At 37.6% G+C, this 24,608-nt stretch overlaps 1 protein-coding gene across 4 annotated transcripts in view; it reads left to right on the forward strand.

Annotated features, from left to right (window-relative positions):
* Positions 1-24,608, forward strand: part of LOC150080020 (caprin-1-like) — a 248,578-nt gene that overhangs the window by 112,422 nt on the left and 111,548 nt on the right. For all 4 annotated transcript variants that reach the window (XM_090382371.1, XM_090382373.1, XM_090382374.1 and 1 more), the window contains exon 6: positions 12,831-13,051. In XM_090382371.1, coding sequence (XP_090238497.1) covers positions 12,831-13,051 — 221 coding nt within the window. The remainder of the gene's footprint in view (positions 1-12,830; positions 13,052-24,608) is intronic.

The following is a 24,608-nucleotide window of genomic DNA, read 5'->3' on the forward strand; positions in this document are numbered from 1 at the left end:
ATGGAGTCACTGGTTAAAGATGCATTGCAGGATCATGTAGACAAGACTGCAGCAATAATTCAGACACATCATGGGTTTGTTAAGGGAAAGTCTTGTCTGACAAATTTGATTGGTTATTATGATGTGGTTACAAAGGAACTGGATGCAAAAAATAATTTTGATATCATATACCTGGATTTCAGGAAAGCTTTTGACACTGTTGCGCATGGAAGACTACTGTACAAATTGGAACAGAATGGTATTAAGGGTAAGTTGCTACAATAGATAAAAGGATGGTTGAGTGGAAGAAGACAGAGGGTGGTAATCAATGGGTGTTGCTCTTCGTTAACTAATGTTATTAGTGGAGTCCCACAGGGTTCAGTGTTGGGTTCACTGTTGTTTTGTATATTTATCAATGATATTGATGAAGGTATATCAGGCTTAGTATCAAAGTTTGCAGATGATACAAAGGTTGGCAGGGTTGTTAATGATAGTAATGTCAGTGTGTTACTGCAACAGGATCTAGAAAATTTGGACAGATCGGCTGAGAAGTGGCAACTGAAGTTTAACATTGAAAAATGCAAAGTACTGCATATGGGTAGAAGTAACCCCAGAGAAACGTACCAACTGTGTGGTACTACACTTAAGGAGGTAGAAAATGAAAAAGACCTGGGAGTAATTGTGCAGTCAGATATGAAGTATCTGACTGCACAATTGCTCGGAAGTATCCGAGCAATGCAGACAGGCTGCCAGGACAGGTCATGGGGTGTTGTCAATGATATACAGGAATTTTGCTAGCTGGGAAAAGGAGGTGATTATCCCTCTGTATAAGGCAATGGTCACACCATGCCTTGAGTACTGCATGCAGGTCTCGAGGCCTCATTTTAGGAAGGATGTAATTTTGCTTGAGCATGTACAGAGAAGGGCAACAAGATTGGTGAGGGGAATGAAGGGATCCTCTAGCACGCTGAATTCTAATGGTATTCTTCTACTTGTTCAGATTACGAACCTAAGGGGGCATAAATTTAAATTGAAGGACAGGTGTAGAATAGATGTGCAGGAATTGGCCTTTAGCGAGCAGGTGGTTAATTGCTGGAACAAACTTCCATCTGTCGTGGAAGTTGATAGGTTAAATAAATTAGAGGAACTGGACAAATATTTAGAGGGGATCATTTTGTAATTTTTTTTGCTGATGCTGCATAAACTCATACACTTGCTTTCTTACATCACACGCCACTACTACTCTAACTTAAGAACAAGTTTGAGCTTCTGCAGATCTTTCATCACCAAGATATCGATGAGGAATATATCCATTTTGTGAAAGTGATGAAACCTGAGAAACCTTTAGGTAAAAAGAAATCCAAAGAAGAAACAATTAGTCAAAAACACTTCTCGTGATGAACCGAAGAAGAAAAATGAAGAGCGAGGTTTCTCGGGAACGTAACCCCCGCTATTCGCGGGGGTTTCCCAAGAAATGTCGCGAATACCGAAAACACGAATACTGGGTTATGGATCCCATAGTAATAAAGGGGTTCCGTTCCAAAGTTTGAAATATATAAGAAAAACTAGTCTAAAATTTTGTCTACGTATGTATTATATGTACCTTCATAATATGACTATGTATATAGACAGTACATAGTGAAATGCAAGCATATGGCATCGAAATGAAAATAAGAAACAATTCAATATTAAATGTAATATTTATTAGAAATTTCAAACCAGCGCCTTTGCTAGCAAAAAAACGTATCCCACCAGTGCTATCACCAGTTTCGCTAAAGTGTTGATAAAGGAGTTTTGCATTTTCACGAATGATGAGTGAACTTAACGGAATTTTATTTTGAGTTCGGTCTTCTATCCACAGATTTAAAGCTTTTTCCATTTTTTCTAATTTAACATCACGAGTTTCAGAGCAAATTTTTGAAGCAATTAGTGCATTTTCACGGACACTATGGTGGATTTTTTCTTCCGATTTTTTTGATTGATCGTACCTTTGACTAGTTGATTTTATAATGTTTTGCCACTGAGGAGACACTTTCACCATTAAAAATTTTGTCTAATAACTCAATTTTATTCGCTAATGTCATCACCTTCTTTGATATTTTCACATTTCCCTTGTTATTCATAGCCATATTTTTGTACGGGTTAGAAAGAACTTGTCCACAATAAAGTCACTTTCTTTCGTTAACACACTCGAAAAAGTCAGTTTTACCCTGCAAAACAGTAGATTTATCACTTTTGTAAGCATATCAATTTATAAATTGATAAATTTATTCAATTTATAAGCATATAAATTAAAAGCAGATTTTCTCCCCCCTCTCCTCGCCCCACCCACTGAGTGCTGTTTTGACCGGGAAAGATAATTTTAGCCACGCCCATGTTTTTTATGGCGGAAAATGTTCACTGCGCTTTAAAATTCACATTTTTTTAGGTTTCATTTTATATTAAATCAGCAATCACGAATACGCGAAACCGCGAATAGCAGGGGTTTACTGTACTGAGTTATGCAAAGCCATTAGAAAGAGACCTAGAGAGGACATGAGATTTAACAATAGAAAAGTAGAACAATTATTAAGGGGGAAAAAGGACTTAAATCAGCAGTAATACAGAAAGACAAATAATACTGAAACAAAAGAAGGATGTAGAGCTGTTAGCATGAGTACAGAGAAGGGCAACAAGATTAATGAATGGAACGAAGGGTTGCTCTTACAAAGAAACACTTAAGTTTTGCAGATTACAGGGTCTGGAGACTAGGCACCTGCGAGGTGATCTGATTGAGGTATATAAAGTCTTGAATGGTTTGAGCATGCTCAGTGCTGATGTGATTCTTCCTCGTGCTCAGAATAATCACCTGAGAGGGCATAAATTCAAATTGAGGAAAGACAGTTGTAGGATAGATGTGCGGAAGTTTGCCTTTGCCAGCAGGTAGTTGATTGGTGGAACAGACTTCCATCTTTTGTTGTGGAAGTTGATAGCCTAAATAAATTTAAGGCTGAGCTGGACAGGTATTTGGAACTGATGGAGGGGTGAAATGGGATCTGGGTTTTTTTTTTTTTTTTTTTTTGGCTGATGCTGCATAGGCTTGCTTTTTTGCATTATATGCCTATGCTAAAGAATAGTGATGGCATACTTATAAATAGCAGAGAGGGCATAATTAAAATAGAAAACTACTATAAATAATTATATATGGAGTGAGGAAATGATCCGAGTTGGGAAAATGCATCACAAATTAGCAACACATACGACATACTCAATATCCTTCCTGATGAGAAACATGCTCTGAAGAAAATGAAGAATTGGAAAGCCCCAGGTGAAGATGAAGTCACTGTAGAGTTGTTAAAATTTGAAGGAGGAGATAAGACAGAAACTGGCAAGACTCTTGAAAAATACATTAGAAAAGGTGTGGTGCCTAAGCAGTGGAATAATGCAATCATAGTTTTGCTGCATAAGAAAGGAGATAAATCAAAAATTGGAAATTATAGGCCAATTGCCTTGTTGTCCCACATCTAAAAGTTGTTCACAAGGTCATTACTAACAGATTAGAAAGAATACTTTATGAGAATCAGCCGAAAGAGCAAGCTGACTTTAGGGCAGGATTCTCAGCCTTCACATAATATCATAGCTAATGGAGAAAGCAAATGAATATAAAAAACCATTACGCTTGGCATTTGTGGATTATGAAAAGACATTTGACTTCATACAACATAAGGCAATGTTTTGGGCAGTGGAAATTCAAGGCATATACACCCCATACATTATGATTTTAAAGAAAATATATATGAGAACGCTACCTCCTTTATTAGACTAGACCAGTGGTTTTTAACCTTCTTTTAATAACTGCACCCCTAAGTAATTTATTGATGGACTTGTGCAGGATACATAGCTCAAAGACATGATGACAGATGAACTAAGAACTTGGAAGACAAGGGATATGGACAGATGAAATTCACGTGTTCGTGGGTAGTAAATGGATGGCCATTGCACAAAACAGAAGAAACTGGAAAGTTGCTGGAGAGGCCTTCATCCTGCAGTGGATTGAAAATGGATGATGATGATGAAACATGTACATAGTAAGGTTTCGTTTAATGCAATTTTTTTTTTTTTTTTTTTATCCCACCAAAAAAGAGAACAACACGGTATTGGCCATGTAGATATTAGCTTTATTAAATTTATGAAGGTTCCATCCCATTCTTCAAGTTAATATTCCTACATTTAAAATATTCTCTAATTAAGTAATTAGATTTGGCTAAATTAAAAAATAATATTGTGAACAAGAAACCAAGTTTCAGATTTTTGTTTAATAAATTTTATAATACAGTCCATTACGGTTATTTGGGACACATCGGGACTAGTGCATTTTGGCCCGATTAAGCTGCTGCCCCAATTAAAAATACAATGTACTCCCCCCCCCCTTTACAATTGGTTCACTGTACAATCAAATCGTGTTACGACGGAGTCACCATAGTAAAGTACTGTTCACTATACGATGTGCAGTAAGCGCCGGTCATTGTGATCATGTTTGTGAATTGAATTTTAATTCTATTAAACAGCGATTCTAATTGGCGAAAACAGGAGGAATATTATCCACAGGCTATAAAAGCAAAGATATATTAAGCACAAATTTACCCTTTATTACCTTGCCAATTAAAAAATTAAATGATACGTGAAAATCGGAATAATTAATACATACTGTAATATGTACATATTAACTAGTTAACATTTCTGTTCACTGACATTTGTGGGGGGGGGGTTAAAATTTAAAACAGTAAAAAGATAAGCACTCAATAACAAAGAACACAGCACACACAAATTGCAAGTAACACAATACGTGCAAGTGAGAACCGAGTGACGAGTTAAAGCTTTAAAAATAGGAATGAAGAGAAGATCTGAAAATTAATTTTTTTATATGATTGAAGATTTCATGGAAGTGTAAACACATTTCACCGTAATAACCCATAGAATTCCAGCTGTCAGTATTATCGCAAATTCAGTAAGATTGAGTTTACTGTACGTTTATGATAGATTTCACTAACAGAAATGGTCAATAAACAGGTGACTGCTAATTGTTTTTATGGTTATGACCTCTCAGAATTTCGACCAAACCACGTGGTACCGTCGGAAACAATCGTAGGGTAATCTCCAGTGCTGCAGTCTCCTGCCCCGATTAAACGGCATGCTGTCCCAATTAAGCAACGTAAACCCTGGCTATTTTCTTGATTGGTTTCTGTTTTTTTAAGATTTGCCCCGATTAACCGGTGGCCCAAATAACTGGAATCCACTGTATATCTAATTACTTTTGCCAAAAAAAAAATTAAATGAGAAATACACATACACAAATTTATTGTAAGCTTTCATTTTTATACTGACTGTAATACCATCGACCGAGAAAAGAGCGAAAAATATTTGAGTCAACTGCTTAGGCATACGGTTAATCCCCTCTATAACGAGCATTCTTATAATGAAATTCTCTCCTGAATTTCGTTATAAGTATGGAAGTTTCTTGTGAGTCTGATTTTCTTTATAAGAAAATTATTTAATTCCAGCTTTATTATTATTTTTTAAATTATTATTGTTTTATTTCTAACATGAATTTAACAAAATGATACATCTCTGTAACAATTTGCCATGGTCGTCAAGGTTCTAAGTTAGTTCAAATTAATAATCCCAAATGATGGAAGGAAACGAACTTTTTCTACATCAGCCAAATAATAAATGAAACAGAGTCTAAAACAAGAGGGGAAAATTCTGTATTTGTTCAATGAGGAAATTCTTTATTGTTTCATATAACTATCTAGTTGAGAAATATCTACTAAAAGATGTTCTTATAAATTCTGAAGTGATACAAATTTCAGTAGTTGGCATTATTGTAAAATTTTTGTAAATTTTACGATAATGCCATGGTAAATTGTCATTGAAGATAAAGAAATAAATGAATAATGTACACTGAGAGTCCTTGATTGGGAAAATGACAGGTGCTAAACAAAGCTTGGAATTTTGGAATGTTTATTGTATAGTTACTATAATATGTGCTATTTGACAGGTATAAAATTGACAGTGCAAAAATAAACATTAAGAAGGCATTAGTTTAAAATTTCTTAATATCATTATAATGCGCAATAATTCAGAGATACACCGATGAGCCAAAACATTATGACCACCTACCCAATATGATGTTGGTCCTCCACGTGCAGCCAAAACAGCTTGTACTAGGTGAGGCATTGACGCTACAAGATTTCCAAATGTGTCTTGTGGTATCTGGTACCAACACACATAACCAGCAGATCCTTTTAACTCCTGTAAGGTCCATGGTTGAGATGCTGCAGATCTGAGTTGCTGTTTGTGCTGTTCTAACACAAACCACAGATGCTCAATGAGATTGATGTCTGGGGAATTTGGAGGCCAAGGCAATACCCAAAAGTCTTCCTCATGTTTCGCAAACCAGTCTCAAACAATTGGCATTAGCAGAGGCATTTGATGCAAGAAAGCAAGCTTATCAGCCGAAAAAAAAGAGAAAAAAAAAAAAAACAATTCCACTTCATCCCTCTGTTCGTTCGAAATACCTGTCCAGCCGAGCCTTAAACTTATTTAGGCTATCAACTTCCACAACAAGGGATGGAAGTCTGTTCCACCAACCAACCACCCGCTGGCTAAAGGAAAATTTCCGCACGTCTATCTTACATCTGTCTTTCCCCAGTTTGAATTTATGCCCTCTCAGGTGATTATTCTGAGCACGAGGAAGAATCCTATCAGCATTGAGCAGGCTCAAACCATTCAAGGCTTTATACACCTCAATCAGATCACCTCGCTGGTGCCTAGTCTCCAGACACTAATTTGCAAAACTTAAGCCTTTCTTCGTAAGAGTACCCCTTTGTTCCATTCACTAATCTTGTTGCCCTTCTCTGTATTCGTTCCAGCAGCTCTACATCCTTCTTGAAATGAGGCCTCCAGACCTGTATACAGTACTCTAGGTGTGGCCTGACCATTGCCTTATACAAGGGAATAATCACCTCCTTATCCCTGCTAGAAAAATTCCTGTAATCCAGGCAGTATGGCAAGGCGCATTATCCTGCTGAAAGACTGCACTGCCAGAGGGGAAGACCGTTGCCATGAAAGGGTGTACCTGGTCAGCAATGATGTTTAGGTAGGTGGTAGACATCAGAGTACATGAATGACTGGACCCAGGATATCCCAGCAGAACATTGCCCAAAGCATGACACTGCTGCCACTGGCTTTTCGTCCCACAGTACATCCAGACGCCATCACTTCTCCAGGTAAACGATGCACACGTACCGAGCCATCCACATGGTGAAACAGGAAGCATGATTCATCGGACCAGACAACCTTCTTTTAATCACTCAAGGTCCAGTTTCGATGCTCGCGTGCCCATTGAGGTGCTTTCGCCATTGAACCGTGGTTAGCATGGGCACTCAGAGCGGCCTGCAGCTATGCAGCCCTGTTTTCTGCAGGGTTTGATGTACTGTGGATTGTGACACATTACTTCTGTCACCAGCATTCCAGTTACCAGCGAGTTGCGCCACAGTCGCCCTTCTGTTACCACGTACCATCCGGGAGGGCCTTTGCTCACTTCGAGCATCGATGAGCTGTGGTCATCCAACATCTTGCCATCAGTTTGTGGGTTTTCCAACCTTGGACTACTTTCAGCAGGTACTAACCATGGCTGACCATGAGCATCCCACCAGCTGTGCCGTTTCGGATATGCTTTGACTCGGTCATCTGGCCGTTACAATTTGGCCTTTGTCAAACTCGCTCAAGTCCCCTGCCTTTCCCACCTGAAAAACAAGAGTAACACTGATTAACGGAGCTCTGTATCAAGTGTTTTTATTCCGTGTCCCAACCTGCACACGTGCCGTAGTTCACCTGCAGTTGCTTCGATTTGCATAACGACTCACTGGTCATAATGTTTTGGCTCGTTGGTGTATCTATTAAATGAATAGTATGGTATTCAGAAACTATATACAATTACAGTGAGAGAGAGAGAGAGAGAGACACGAGACATTCCTTGCATGTGTATGCAGGTTCAAATTAATTCACTGATTGCAGAGTCACTTCGGACACAGCAAGATTCCCAACTTGTAGCTGAAGCACTGTTTAGAGCACAAACTCATTCAGTTTTAAATGCAGTTTGGACATCGCACACAATTACAGAGAAAATCATATAATCACATAATTTCTGCAAGAATAGACCTACATTTGCTCTCCTCCACAAAGCATTTCATGTCCAGGCCTTGTGCTTCCTGAAGAATTTTAAGCAGGTAGGAATCTATTTGCAATATGCAGGCAATTCAGATTTGACCTGAGGGTTGGCAAAGCCATTAGGGTGTGAAGAGTGATCCTCCAGTGGAATAATTCCCATATGTTTGAGGAGCTGAGCTAGTATAGCATGATCTTCATTGTGATATTTTTTGAGTATATTTTATGGTGTAGCCTGATATACTGCAGGTTCTGTGGCAGCATTTCAGATGACAACGTTCAAATAAATATAACAAATTTTCCCAATCATGCTTGGCATTTTAATAGTCCCTCATAGCAGTGCTGAGTGTGAGTTAAGCCATTGTGTGTGTGGTTTCATCTTTTTGATGAAACTTTTAAAATACACCTAACTGGCAAATGATGCAAGAAAGCAAGCTTATATAGCATCAGCCAAAAGAAGAAGAAAACAGTTCTCCCATCCATACTCTCCAAGAAATTGTCTAGTTCTCCCTTGAATTTATTAAACCCATTTACTTCTACAATAACAGAATGAAGCCTATTCCTACCATCAACCACCCACTGGCTGAAGACAAGTTTTTGTACAACTATCCTGCGACCATTATTCCTTAACTTGAATTTATATCCCCTAATGTGCAGTCTCAGCAAGTGAAAAAATACCATTAACATTCAGTAGCATTAGTAGAGGCATATGATGCAAGAAAGCAAGCTTATGCAGCATCAGCCAAAAAAAAAAAAAAAAAAAAAAAAAACCAATTCCCATTTCATCCCTCCGTTCATTCTAAGTACCTGTCCAGCTCAGCCTTAAATTTATTTAGGCTATCAACTTCCACAATAAAGGATGGAAGTCTGTTCCACCAACCAACCACCCACTGGCTAAAGGCAAACTTCCACATATCTATCCTACAACTGTCTTTTCTCAATTTGAATTTATGCCCTTTCGGATGATTATTCTGAGCAAGAGGAAGAATTCCTTCAGCATGCTCAAACCATTCAAGGCTTTATACACCTCAATCAGATCACCTCATAGGTGCCTAGTCTTCATACACTGTAATTTTCAAAATTTAAGCCTTTCTTCATAAGAGCAACATTCACTAATCTTGTTGTCCTTCTCTGTACTTTTTCCAACAGCTCTACATCCTTCTTAAAATGAGGCCTCCAGATCTGTATACAGTACTCAAGGTGTGGCCTGACAATTGCCTTATATAAGGGGATAATCACTTATCCCTGCCAGAAAAATTCCTGTATATCATTGACAAGACACTATGAGCTACTCTTGCAGACAGTCTGCACTGCTCAGAAAACTTCATGTCTGCCTGCACAATTACTTCCAGGTCCTTTTTGTTCTCTACCACTGTCAGTGTAGTACCACAGAGTTGATATATATTACTGTGGGGTTGCTGCTTCCCATATGTCGTACTTTACATTTGTCAATGTTAAACTTCATTTGCCACCTCTCAGCCCATCTGCTCAATTTTTCTAGATCCTGTTGCAACAACCCTGCCAACCTTCGTATCATCTGCAAACTTGGACATTAAGCTTGATATACCATCATCAATATCATTTATAAATACAGAAAACAACAATGGACCCAATACTGAACCCTGAGGGACTCGACTAATAACATTAGTCCATGATAAGCAGTGTCCATTGATTACCACTCTGTCTTCTTCCACTCAAACATCCCTTTATCCCTAGCAGCAATTTGCCTCCAATGACACACTGCTCCAATTTGTGCAACAGTCTTCCATGTGCAACAGTATCAAAAGCCTTTCTAAGATCCAAATATATGATATCAAAGTTATTCCCTGCATCCAGTTCCTTTATAAATCACATCATAGTATCCAATCAAATTGGTCAGACAAGACTTCCCCTTAATAAACCCATGCTGTGTCCGAGCTATAACTGAAGTCTTGTCTAAATAATCCTACAATACTTCTTTAACCAGTGCCTCCATTAGTTTCCCTGGAACAGAAGTTAAACTATTAGCTCTGTAAATACCTGTGTTGCCCTTTGTGAATTGGGGTCACATTTGCACATCTCCAGTCCATGGGTACCTCCTCTGAGTCCAAAGAAGCTCTCATAATTATGGCTAAGGGTTTGCTTACTTCCTTTGCTGCCTCGTTTAATTTAACTGGATAGATCCCATCTACCCCAGGTGCCTTAGTTATGTTTATCTTCAACAATTTCTCCTCCACTTTACTCTCAGTTATTACAAGATTCTCTGGCTTGCTGCCATAGTTGAATACACCTCTGGCATTCCCCTTGCTGAATAACTCCTCATGTGTGAATGTCGATGCAAAATATTCATTTAGTTTGTTAGCTACCTGAGCAGGATCATCAACAGTTGACCCATCGATATCAAGTGGACCAATCTGATTCATCCCTTTTCTAGAGTTTACGTAGGTAAAGAACTCTTTGTTGTTTTTCTTTGCATCCTTTGCAAAGATTTCTCATAATCTGCCTTTGCCTGCATAATCTCCTTTGTGACTTGGTTACAGACCAGCTTATATCTATCATGGGCTTCCATGTCACCCATTAATTTATATGTATCCCATGCATTTTTCTTCTCTGCTACATGTCTCATTAGTTCATCTGACATCCATTTAGGCCTAAACCTTGAACAATATTTCCTGGTTGGTATGTAAAGCCTAGTAGCTTCCAAGATAAATTCTTTGAATGCTTCCCATTTTGAATTTGCTGTTGGTAACATCATCAGTTGGTCCCACCGTATAGAATTTAAATACTATCTCAGACCACCGTAGTCACCTTTACGAAAGCAAAAACTTTTCCCTTTACTCAAAGAGGTAACTACCAACCCCTGATGGTAGTTACCTCTTTGAGTAAAGCACACTGTAATTACTGCCACCTAGTGATTCCTTTATCTTCAGATTCTTAATGCATGAAGATTCTTAATTCAACTTACTCAATCCATTCAAGGCTTCAAACACCTCCATCAGAAATTAAAGCAGGTGTCTGGTCTTGAAGCACTGCAATTTGCGGACCTGAAGCTCTTTCTAGTTAAGTGCACCCTTTGACCTTTCACCAGTCCCATTACCCTTCTCTCCACCCGTTCCAGCAGATCTACTTCACTTCCTAAGTGAGGCTTCCAGTCCTATATATAGTATTCAAGATGTGGTTTAACCATGGCCTTATACAAAGGGATAATCACCTTATCCCTACCAGCAAAGTTTCTGTATATTATTGACAGAATCACATAAGCTCTCCTGACTGCATGTCTGCACCGCTCAGAGAATTTCATGTCTTGCTGTACAATTACCCCCCCCCCCTCCCCAGGTCTCTTTCATTCTCTACTACCCTGAGTGTAGTTCCACACAGTTGATAAGTTACTCTGGGGTTACTGCTACCCATGTGTAGTACATTGCATTTGTTAACTTAAACTTCAATTGCCATTTCCCAGCTTTTCAACCCAGAGGACAGTCTGCAGTGCCTCTTCCTTGATGCAGTGGTAAACAAGTGCAGTATCTTCAAGTGCCTTCTGTCTTCTCAAGCTTCAGCCCATGCTTGGTACTAAGTACTATAGGTTCTAATTAGTGAAGGGCATAATTGATTTATGTTAATTATGTTATGATAAATATTATAAATTAATAATTGAACATTACACACGCGCACAGAGAGAGAGAGAGAGAGAGAGAGAGAATAAAACTTCACCTGTTGTTTTGATAACATTGGATTGAATCCCTCCACTTTTTTTTTTTTCTTTGCATACTAATTTGCATATAACTGATTATTGATCATTCCGTTATGAAAAGCATTGTGTTGCATCTATCACTAGTTGGGTTTTTCATTAAAACACAAACACACTTGGTGTGTAACAGACAATCCAAGATAGAAATCTGCAGACAAAAAAATCATGGGTGCATTTGAAAGGGGATCATACTGGTAATATTCAGTAGCTTTGCACAAACTGTATTTGGCCTATGTATACATATGTAACTAAACCCCATAGTTTTTTTTTCATTCCTGTTATACTAATAGGTAAATTAGAAGTCCTGTATCCTAAGTTTATACTACAAGTATAAACAAATAAAAGGTATATCATAATAATGAGTTTTCAAAAAAAAAAAAACAGTACAATATCAAAAGAATTCTAGGACCAAGTTTTTATTTAAGCAAACCAGGTGTTTTGAAGCAACATGACATGCAGTGATGTATGTCATGTTGCTTTCTAGCATAGTCAACTCAATCAGTTGTGAAACTGGAGGCATCATCATCAGCCATTTTCAATCCACTGCAGGATGAAGGCTTCTCCAGCAACTGGAGGCATGGTAAACTGCAATTAGAGGCATTTAATAATCCAAAAGAACCTGATAAACTTTTTTGAGAATTGATACCCTAGCCATAAATTGTGAGATACAACATTGCATCGAATTTGTTGGGATCAAGCATCTTTAGTAACCAACAATTGGATACACTTCCTTAGATTTTATGTTCTGGAACTTTTTAATCATACCTTGTATATAATGGAGAAAAATATAAGTTGCATGTTGGGATTTGTGATATTTCTGTGGAAAACCAATTAAATTCATAAAGAATAAATTAATATGTTAGTTTTAGTTTTACATGAAATAGTATTTTTGAAACCTTGACAATAAATTTTCTAGATAAAAACATTAAAGAAGTAATATTAAAAATACATGCTTGTAGCTATTTTGGAAGTACAGGAGAAAAAGAGGAAGAAGAGGAGGAGGAAGTTGATGAATTAGAAACTGATGAAAATATAGGAGACGTTGGAAAAAGTGCTGAAGGAGAAGAATACATCGAAGAAGAGGAATTTGTTACCCCTACAGGAATGGTTGACCTTTGTGCTCCTGTTCAAACACACGTGAGTGTTCTTGCTCCCACACCTTTTTTTTTTTTTTTTTTTTTTTTTAATGAAAACTCAGTTTTGAAACCAGAACGTGGTGTGGTAAATGTAAGATTGTACTGCATGGCTGCTCTATTATCAGTTTTTTATTGTGCACTTTCCTAGCAATTTTCTGACCATAGAAATTTATATCATCAAGAAGGCTTAAATTTTATTATTTTAGTCAAAATGACTAATGAAATTAAGAAAGACACTGATTTTAAAGTTCTTTTATTCAAATTTTTATGCATGTACGTATGTTGGGCAAAATATCACAAGCCTCTCTGATAATATTTATTGCATTCATCATATACAACAGAGAGAATTCAAAAGCCACATGGAACAGTTACTTGATAGGAGACTTATGGACTGTATACTACTTGCAGTCTTCCAGAATTAGAAGGCAGAATGATATAACCAGGTAGGTGCTAAAGGGAGTAAAACATTGATGTATGACTACCTGGCACAGTGGTTTTGAAGACTACTGCAATTTGCAGTCACAATATACTTATAATTATACACCACATGCTTTATAGCCTTAGTCACAAGAGTGTATATAATGTTTGGGTAACTCTTGAAAGCAGGAAAATTCTGGGATTTGCTGATTGTTGTTCTTTTAGAGCAATTGTATTCTCTATGAAAGTTTGAATAGTATAAAATTTTGATTTGGCTACAGATTCGTTGTAAAAATATTCAAAGTGGAATCATTAAAATGAAACGCACATACTATTTTTCTTTATTTTTATATTGACTAAAATGATTATCTATATACAGATGTATTGCATTTGCCTTATCACTATTTTTCTGAGAGGGCTACATATGGAATATCTATTCAAATTAGCAAATTACAGTTACATGAGTTGTTCATGGGGTAGCTGCATGAACTGGTGACTGATTTGACTTAAACAAGTGAGTGTAAAGAAATAAAAGTGCTCAGTATTGCATGGGGGATACAGCAGAAAAAACACACTTCATTACAATTGTGAAATTTTACCTTGGTTGTGCAAAATTTAAATTATTTTTAAGTCTGTTTTATGTTTTAGGAACACAACCTACTTTAGGCACTTTTCTCTCATTTTCAATACTTGGGTAAGTCAAGTGAAAAACTAAAGGTATAAAAATATTATTGCATGCCTCCATCTTTGAATTGGGAATAATCTAACATTCTGCAAATCAATGTTTTGTTGGTTTTTTTTTTTTTTTTTGTAATTCTTTATTTTAGTGTACCGTTGCATTTAATTGCTGAATTTGAAAGTGTCTGCAATTCTTCCCGGACACAATACAAGGGAGCATATGATGAGAGCCTTGTCAATCAATTCTACTTTGGAGAGATTGTGCAAGACTCATGGGGTAGAATTTTTTTTTCAGGCTGGTCTTTTGCTTGTTAACAGGAGAGACTGCTTCTACAGGGATGAGATACACTTAAATAGAAAGGGTGCAAGAATATTTGCTGATGCTATCGAGGCAGTGTTAGGTGAGCTGGAAAGCTGTTAGGTTGGGGGGGGGGATACACAGACTAATAGATTAACAGAGGTGAAACTGATTCTTGCGCTGTTTCTATTGGAATGAGCAGCAACCTGGAAAACGAGATGCAGGGGATTTCAGAAACTGCTGGGAGTCATGAATCAAGTAAATACATAGACCGTGTTAGAGTAATTAAGTGTAATAACAGTGCATATATACTTGCATATACACCAAAGCTATGAGTTAGAAAATAAATTAGATGAATTTGAAGTGCTGGTCAAGACATCAAAGACAGATACTGTTGTGATATCAGAGACCTGGTGTCGCACAGATATAAGGAATGCAGAATTGGAATTTGTGAAGTACAATGTGTACAGAAAGGATGGGAAGGGATTATGCTATTAATTAAGAAAAACAAAATCAAAGGAAGTGTATCCAGTTGACATAAATGGACAGTACAATGTTGAGTCAGTTTGGTGTGACATAAACACTGACAAAGCAAAATTGAGAGTAGTAGTGTGTGATAGGCCTAATAACTCAAATGAGTATAATGAACAACTGTGCAGAGAAATAGTGGACCAGTAAATCAGATTGTCTTATAATGGGGGATTTTAATTTCCCAGATATTGACTGGAACTGGTTGGTTACTCACACACTAGCAAGGCTTTTGTGAATTTATTGGATGATTGTTTAATACAGACGCACGTTCGGGAGGCAACTAGAGGGAGTAATACTCTTGATCTGATTATCATTAGTGATTCTTCATGCATTAAGAATCTTCAGATAAAAGAACCACTAGGTGCCAGGGAGCACAGTGTGGTGATTTGGGATTTACTCAAAGAGATAACTATCATCTGGTGTATAAAGGGAAGGGTTTTTGCTTTCGTAAAGGTGACAACAGTGGTCTGAAACAGTTTTTAAATTATATTCAGTGGGATCAACATGATGTTACCAACAGCAAATTCTAAATTGGAAGCATTCAAAGAATTAATCTTAGAAGCTACTAGGCTTTTCATACCAACTAAAAAATATTGTTCAAAGTTTAGGCCTAAGTGGATGTCAGATGAACTAAAGAGACATGTGGCAGAGACGAAAAATGCATGAGATACATATAAATTAACAAGTGACACAGAAGCCTATGGTAGATATAAGCTGATCTGTATTCAAGTCACAAAGGAGGTTATGTAGGCAAAGGCAGATTACGAGAAATCTTTGGCAAAGGATGCAAAGGAAAACAGCAAAGAGTTCTTTACTTATGTAAACCCTAGAAGGAAGGGGACGAATCGATTGGTCCACTTGATATCGATGTTTCAATTGTTTATGATTTAGCTGCTCAGGTAGCTAGCAAACTGAATGAGTATTTTGCATCTACATTTACACATGAGGAGTTATTCTGGGGGGGGGGGGGGGGGGAATGTCAAAGATGTATTAAACTCTAGCCGTGAGCTAAATGATTTTGTAATTACTTAAGAGTAAAGTGGAGCAGAAACCGTTGAAGATAAGAAAGGCAGTTGGGGGGGTCTATCCAATTATATTAAAGGAGGTACATAGGAAGTATGCAAACCCTTATCTGTAATTATGAGAGCATCCTTGGACTAGGGGAGGTACCTATGGACAGGAGATGTGCAAATGTGACCCCAATTCACAAAGGAGATCAAAGGGTGACAAGTAATTACAGACCTGTTAATTTAACTTCTGTTTTGGGAAAATTAATGCAGACACTGGTCAAAGAAGCACTGCAGGATCATTTAGACAAGACTTCAGTTATAGCTCAAACACAACATGGGTTTGTTAAGGGGAAGGCTTGTCTGACCAATTTGGTTGGTTACTATGATGTGGTCACAAAAGAACTGGATACAAAGAATAATTTTGATATCATATACTTGGATCTTAGGAAGGCTTTTGATACTATTGCACGTGGAAGACTGCCGTACAAATTGGAGCAGTGTGGCATTGGGGATAAATTGCTGCTATAGAAAAAGGGATGGTTGAGTGGAAGAAGGCATGGTGGTAATCAATGGATACTGCTCTTCATGGACTAATGTTATTAGTGGAGTCCCCCAGGATTGTGATGGGTCCATTGTTGTTTTCTGTATATATTAATGATATTGATGAAAGTATATCAGGGTTAATGTCTAAGTTTACAGACGATACAAAGGTTGGTAGGGTTGTTAATGACAATAATGACAGTACGCTACTGCAACAGGTTCCATTAAAAATTGAGCAGATGGGCTGAGAGGTGGCAACTGAAGTTTAACAATGACAAATGTAAAGTACTGCATGTGGGTAGCAGTAACCCCAGAGTAAGGTATCAACTGTGTGGTAGAGAATGAAAAAGACCTGGGGTAATTGTGCAGTCAACATCAAGTTTTTTGAGCAGTGCAGATGGTCTGCAAGAGTAGTTCATGGTGTCTTGTCAATGATATACAGGAACATTTCTAGCAGGGATAAGGAGGTGATTATCCCCTTGTATAAGGCAATGGTCAGGCGACACCTTGAGTACTGTATACAGGTCTGGAGACCTCATTTTAAGAAGGATGCAGAGCTGTCGGAACGAGTACAGAGAAGGGCAACAAGATTAGTGAATGGAACAAAGGATTGCTGCTAAAAAGAAAGGCTTAAGTTATGCAAATTACAGTGTATGAAGACTAGGCACCTATGAGGTGATCTGATTGAGGTGTATAAGGCCTTGAATGGTTTGAGCAAGCTCAATGCTGATGAGATTCTTCTCTTGCTCAGATTAATTGCTAGAGAGGGCATAAATTCAAATTGAGGAAAGACAATTGTAGGATAGATGTGTGGAAGTTTGCCTTTAGTGACAGTTTAAATAAATTCAGGAGAAAACTAGACAAACATCTGGAGCAAATGGATGGATGAATTGGGAAAGTTCCCTTTTTTTTCTTTTTTTTTTTCTTTTTTGGTGATGTTGTTATAAGCTTGCTTTCTTGCATATATGCCTCTACTAATGTAATCTTTTCATTTAAAAAGCCTTTTATGTTTAATCTTTTCCTTAAATAACAACTTATGTGCATGAAAAAAAAAAAAATTTAATTCCACATAACCAAGGCAAAATTTCATAAGTGTTAGCATCCTTTTTTCCAATTATTCTAAAGTAACATCATACTGGTCATCATCTCATGTAAATGCTGTGTGACCAGCTTATGTAATATCAGTTTGAAAGAGCAATCTGCATCAGTTGTGATATTTGTTCAAAATAAAAATAAAAAAAATTCCTGTTTACCCTGTAAGCACGAAAAATGTTTTATGTGTAAACATCTTTGACAATGCCTACTAAATTTTAAACAGCTAGAACCAAAATCATGAACTATGTAATTTATGCTCACCCCTGCTACTTATTCTTCTGAATCAATGTTAGTAATAAATTGGATACACATGCCCGCTGCCTACTCTACAGAATTGTTTGGAAGAGGTTAGGCCAATGGCCTAATTACCCATATGATTGTAGCCATTTGTTGAATAGTATGATAGCAACAATACAAGTATTTGTATTGTTACAATCTTACCATCATGTTGTTACTCTGTCATGCTTTGTTGCACGTTACACTTGCAACGCTACGAGATCTGCAAGAAACGACAGTATCCACTCATAATACACTATCGAAACTATGAGTTGGTCAGGATCTCAATGAGTACAAACGTGAGATGGTAACGATGCACATTCCATTTCGCAATAAGGAAACAGAGATACTGTCAGAGATGAAATATGTCAAGATCTACCACAGTGAATGGTTCACACTAAATCATAAATTAAATGAATCGGACTTGGACATTCGCAAAATGATTGAAATATGTATGACTGTGTCAAGACAATGTTGACCCTGACGATGCATTCTGTAACTACCTGCATAGTGACACGAGTGCGAGAAGAAGGCCCCTTTCGAAACTTTCAATTATCCAAACAGCCAAATGAATGTGGATCTAAAGCTCGCCACGCTCAACCAATTCAGCACAATTGCAAAGAAACACAAAAACTTGATGACCAACAAAGACTTCTGCAACTTAACCAGAATGGCCAATGACAAGCAAAAGATTCTACTCATACATATAATTTGGAGTCTTATCCCCCAATTGCAAACCTGTTCAGATATTCTTGATAGGGCCAGCTGGTTGCAGAAAAATGTTTGAGTCACCTCTTGATGTAAATATATACAACTGCTTAGTAATACAGATGGGTACTGTAATGTACTGATCTTAGATGTGCTCAGAGCTAGTTCATGCCAGTTCTGAGCACATCCAAGATCACTGCCCTCAAGATATCCATTTCTCTAGTTACCAAAAGATTTCTGCCATGGGTGGCAATGGTTAGCCCAAAACCACCTAAGTGATATGCCCTGAATCATAAACGTTTTTCTGCAACCAGCTAGTTTATGCCAGCTCTGAACACATCCAAGGTCATCTCCCATGATCCTTTGCACGATCTCCTTTTCCGACTCCATTTTTGTTTGTTATGAAATGTAAATGATGTCAAACGACATCATATCCATGTCGCAAAATTGTGACAAATTGATTTTACTACCGTCAGAAATTTACTAGGTGATCTGCAAGATCACCTCCCATGATGGTTTGCATGATCTCTCCCGACTGTTTTTCTTTGTTACAATCACTCCAGAGTCCAATGATGCTCTCATAATTAGCCTCAATGGTTCAATGCACTCATCTGCCATCTCCCTTAAGATTATATTTCACTTTCTTATTCCAAAGGTGTTTTTCCTTCTGCTTGGAAATTTGCTCATATCCAGCCAGTTCCTAAAAAGGGTGAAAAATTTCTCCTATCCAATTATCGTTACATTGCAGTTACTTCTACTCTTTCACGGTACTAAAGTAATGGAGAAATCAATTAACCGCCAACTCTTAAACTACCTAGAAACCTTCCGTCTGATCAACAATCGCCAGTATGGATTCTGTCAAATCTGATCTGCCGGTGATATTCTGGCATGTGTTACCCATTTATGGACAAATTCAATGGAAAAGTTTGGTGAAACACAGGCAGTTGCTCTTGACATCTCAAAGGCTTTTGATCGTGTTTGGCATAAAAGTCTTCTAAATAAGCTTCCATCTTATGGTTTGTCAACTTTTTTTTGTAATTGGTTATCTGGTTTTCTCTCTGATCGCTCACTGAGGGTGATGGTAGATGGCTCTCCGTCTTCTAACTTCTCCACTAATGCTAGTGTCCCCCAAGGTTCAGTTCTTCCCCCCCCCCCCAATATTTTCCTCTTATACATTAATGACCTTCAATTTTCTGCAAATCCTATCCATAGTTTTGCCGATGATAGCACATTACATTCAACTTTCCATTTTGAGAAACCTTGTCCTGCTCAATCAGCTTCAATTTCTCGAAAATCTGCTACCAATTCCTTAAATGCTGATCTTCAGGTAATTCTCCAGTGGGGCAAAGACAACTTAGTTGATTTCAACCCTTCTAAAACTCAGTCTTGTCTTATATCTCGCAAAAAGGATTCTTCTGCTCCTACGCTTATCTTTAGTGACACTCCGATTTCTAAGCAAAATGATATATCTCTTTTGGGGATTGCCCTGACTTCTAATCTCTCTTGGCACAAGCACATTACAAGTATTGCTTCTTCTGCATCTAAAAAACTTGGTTTTCTCTTTCGCTCTCGTCGTTACTTTGCTTCCAAACAGCTGCTCACTCTGTATAAATCACAAATCCACCCTGCCATGGAATATTGTTCCCACATCTGGGGTGATGCCCCCTAAACTTCTCTCAAGCTTCTTGATTCCATTCAGAAGAGGGCAGTTAGGTTAATTAATGATTGATCTCTAACAGTCTCTCTCCACTCGCTTTCTCATAGACGCACTGTTACTGCTGCATGCCTCTTCTACAGATACTTCCATGGGCACTGTTCTTCTGAAATGGCTTCTATAATTCCCGCTCTCTCTTTCAAAACAGTCCGAACACGTGCCGCCAACATCCATTTACCGTCAAACTTCAAACCCACAGAACCAACTTTTCATCTTCCTCATTTATTCATTCAACTGCCGTTTTCTGGAACAACCTTCCTTCATACGTATTTCCTGAAAATTACAATCTACAGAAGTTCAAGTCCAGTGTCAACAAATGTCTTCTTTCGTCTTCTCAACCTCCAACCCAAGCACGGTACTAAATACTATAGGTTCTAATACCTCTCGTGTTTGGGGTTCACATAAAAAAAAAAAAAAAAAACAGAGAAATTAGTAATTTTGAGCACCATTGACTCTTCATGCATTGAGTTTTAAACCTAAATGGTTGGTAGATAAACTGATGAGGTTAGTGAAAATTAAAAATGCACAGGGTGTTTATAAATTATCAGGGAACACCAGTGCCTACAGTAAGTATAAACTGTTCTGCAAATTAAGTCACAGAAAGTGTTAGGGAAGCTAAGGAGGTTATGAGTAATCTTTTGGCTAAGGATGCAAAAAAAAAATAGTGAAGAATTCTTTGCGTATATTAACATGAGAAGGAAAGAGATGGACCATATTGACCAACTGGATGTGAATGGTATAATTTATGGTAAGACTACATGTTATAATTCTGTTTAACCTATTACTTTTTACTTCTCATTTGTATAGATCAGGGGTGGCCAACAAGTCGATCGCGAACTACCAGTTGATCATGGCTTTAATTTCAGTCGATCACGACGAATTAGTTAAAATCTAAATGTTATTATGTGCCCCACTGCATACGTTTATTACAAATCTGTTGAACCACATGACTACCTTGTTGCCGCGCAGCCGCTAGGTTTGTCTCATTAAAATTCACGCAATTACGTTGTGAAGAGCATAGTGTGTGTGTCGAATTCTTATTTGACTTACTTAATATTAATAACTGCACCATGCTTATATGTTAATTTAATACCCTTTGATTTAAAATTAATGTTACCTAAAAGAGTAAAACGTATCATTTTCATCAAGAGTGGGAACTATACTTTTTTGTAATGATGTTAAAAAAAAAAAAGTTGTGGGAATTGCAATGCTTCCGTGGCTATACCCAAAAAAGGAAATTTAGAAAGGCACTTCAACGCACTCTATGGTAAATGCCAATAGGATTTTCCACCTAATAGTGACCTTAGAAAAATAATTTAAAAACTTAAATCCAGATTATTCGCACAAAAAATTTCTTCGTGACACCTAATTTACCATCTAAAGCAGTAACTGTAACATTTAAAATCGAGTAGTCTTCTTGCAAAAAAATACAAACCATTTTCTGATGATCAAGTCACGAAAGACACAATTTTAGAAATAACAGATTCTCTTTTTGAAAATTTTAAGAACAAAAATGAAATTAGAAGTGCTCTTCAAGATCTGCAATTATCTCGAAATACTGTGATGCGACACATCGGAAAAAATGAGCAACAATGTGAGCGAACAATTGCACACTCATAATGCCAATTGTGTGGCCTTTTCTTTACAACTGGATGAATCTATAGATGTCAGTGATACGGCTCAATTGCTTGTTTTTATTTGTATGGTTTTCGATTATTCTGCCATTAGAGAACTGCTGGGTGTGGTTTCGTTAAAAGAAAGAACTAGAGGTCTTCATATATATTTAGCGCATTCAAAAATTTTTTTGAAAAAATTTAATCACCACTATTTAAGCTCATACCAACAACAAGAAATGGAACTAAAGCAACGACAGGGCATCCTAACAGATTCGTCGCATTGTGCCAAAAGGATGATGGATTCCCAGATTTGAGTTACCATTGTATCATCCACCAACAAGCAAAAGATTAAATACTAAGTGTTGTGGACATAGCTTTCAAAATCGTCAATTCTATCAGAGGATAATCTCTTCAAAGGAGACTTTTCAAAATGCAACTCAATGAAAATGAACGAGATCTGATATTACACACAGATGTCAGATGGCTGAATCGGAGTAAGTTTCTACAGAGATTTCAAATGAAATTAAAAAAAATTGTTGTTTTTGTGGTAGTGTGATCTGGCTTTTTTGGCAGATTTTTACCTGTAAATTAAGTGATCTGAATTTGATATTACAAGGAAAAAATAAAAATGTGGGTGACATTTTTATTAATATTTTATATGCAAAAATTTATATTTCTGCATATAAATATTAATTTTTGGCAATGGCTAAGGATCTCAAAGGAAAAAAATTCAATAATTTTGCAAATATGCAAGGTCATTTGCAAAAATATCCGATTTTTGAATTTAATAGTGAGAAATATGTTTCTGAAATTGAGAAGAAGACATTAGTATTAGTAGAGGCATTTGATGCAATAAAGCAAGCTTATGCAGCATCAGTCAAAAAAAAAAAAAAAAAAAAACCACTTCCACTTCACCCCTCTGTTCGTTCAAAATACCTGTCCAGCTGAGCCTTAAACTCATTTAGGCTATCAACTTCCACGACAAGGGATGGAAGTCTGTTCCACCAACCAACCACCCGCTGGCTAAAGGCAAATTTCCACACGTCTATCCTACATCTGTCTTTCCTCAATTTGAATTTATGCCCTCTCAGGTGATTATTCTGAGCGAGAGGAAGAATCCCATCAGCATTGAGCATGCTCAAACCATTCAAGGCTTTATACACCTCTATCAGATCACCTCGCTGGTGCCTAGTCTCCAGACACTGTAATTTGCAAAACTTAAGCCTTTCTTCGTAAGAGTACCCCTTTGTTCCATTCACTAATCTTGTTGCCCTTCTCTGTATTCGTTCCAGCAGCTCTACATCCTTCTTGAAATGAGGCCTCCAGACCTGTATACAGTACTCTAGGTGTGGCCTGACCATTGCCTTATACAAGGGAATAATCACCTCCTTATCCCTGCTAGAAAAATTCCTATATATCATTGACAATACACCATGAGCTACGCATGCAGCCGCAGCCCATCTGCACTCCTCACTGAACTTCATATCTGCCTGCACAACCACCCCCAGGTCCCTTTCATTCTCTACCACTGTTAGTGTAGTACCACAGAGTTGATACGTTGCTCTGGGGTTGCTGTTTCCTATGTGTAGTACTTTACATTTGTCAATGTTAAACTTCATTTGCCACCTCTCAGCCCATCTGCTCAACCTTTCCAGATCCTGTTGCAGCAGCATAGTGTTAGTAGTGTCAACCCTGCCTACCTTTGTATCGTCTGCAAACTTCGACATTAAGCTTGATATACCATCATCAATATCATTTATGAATACAGAAAACAATAATGGACCCAACACTGAGCCTTGAGGGACTCCACTAATAACATTAGTCCATGATGAGCAGTGAGCAGTGTCCATTGATTACCACTCTCTGTCTTCTCCCCCTCAGCCACCCCTTTATCGATAGCAGCAATTTGCCTCCAATGTCACACTGCTCCAATTTGTGCAGCAGTCTTCCATGTGCAACAGTAACAAAAGCCTTTCTAAGATCCAAGTATATAATATCAAAGTTATTCCCTGCATCCAGTTCCTTTGTGACTGCATCATAGTATCCAATCAAATTGGTCAGGCAAGACTTCCCCTTAACAAAACCATACTGTGTCCGAGTTATAACTGAAGTCTTGTCTAAATGATCCTGTAGTGCTTCTTTAACTAGTGCCTCCATTAATTTTCCTGGAACAGAAGTTAAACTCACAGATCTATAATTACTTGTGTCAGCCTTTGATCCTCCTTTGTGAATTGGGGTCACATTTGCACATCTCCAGTCTGTGGGTACCTCCCCTGAGTCCAAGGAAGCTCTCATAATTATGGCTAAGGGTTTGCTTACTTCCTCTGCTGCCTCTTTTAATATAACTGGATAGAGCCCATCCACCCCAGGTGCAATTTCTCCTCCACTTTACTCTCAGTTATTACAAGATTCTCTAACTTACTGCTAGAGTTGAATACACCTCTGGCTTTCCTCTCGCTAAATAACTCCTCATGTGTGAATGTCGATGCAAAATATTCATTTAGTTTGTTAGCTACCTGAGCAGGATCATCAACAGTTGACCCATCGATATCAAGTGGACCAATCGGATTGATCCCCTTCCTTCTACAGTTTACATAAGTAAAGAACTCTTTGCTGTTTTTTTTGCATCCCTTGCCAAAGATTTCTCGTAATCTGCCTTCGCTTGCCTAACCTCC

The sequence above is a fragment of the Mastigoproctus giganteus genome, chromosome 10 (assembly GCF_048544385.1).
Source record: "Mastigoproctus giganteus isolate SK-2022 chromosome 10, ASM4854438v1, whole genome shotgun sequence".
In the NCBI taxonomy this organism is placed as follows: Eukaryota; Metazoa; Arthropoda; class Arachnida; order Uropygi; family Thelyphonidae; genus Mastigoproctus; species Mastigoproctus giganteus.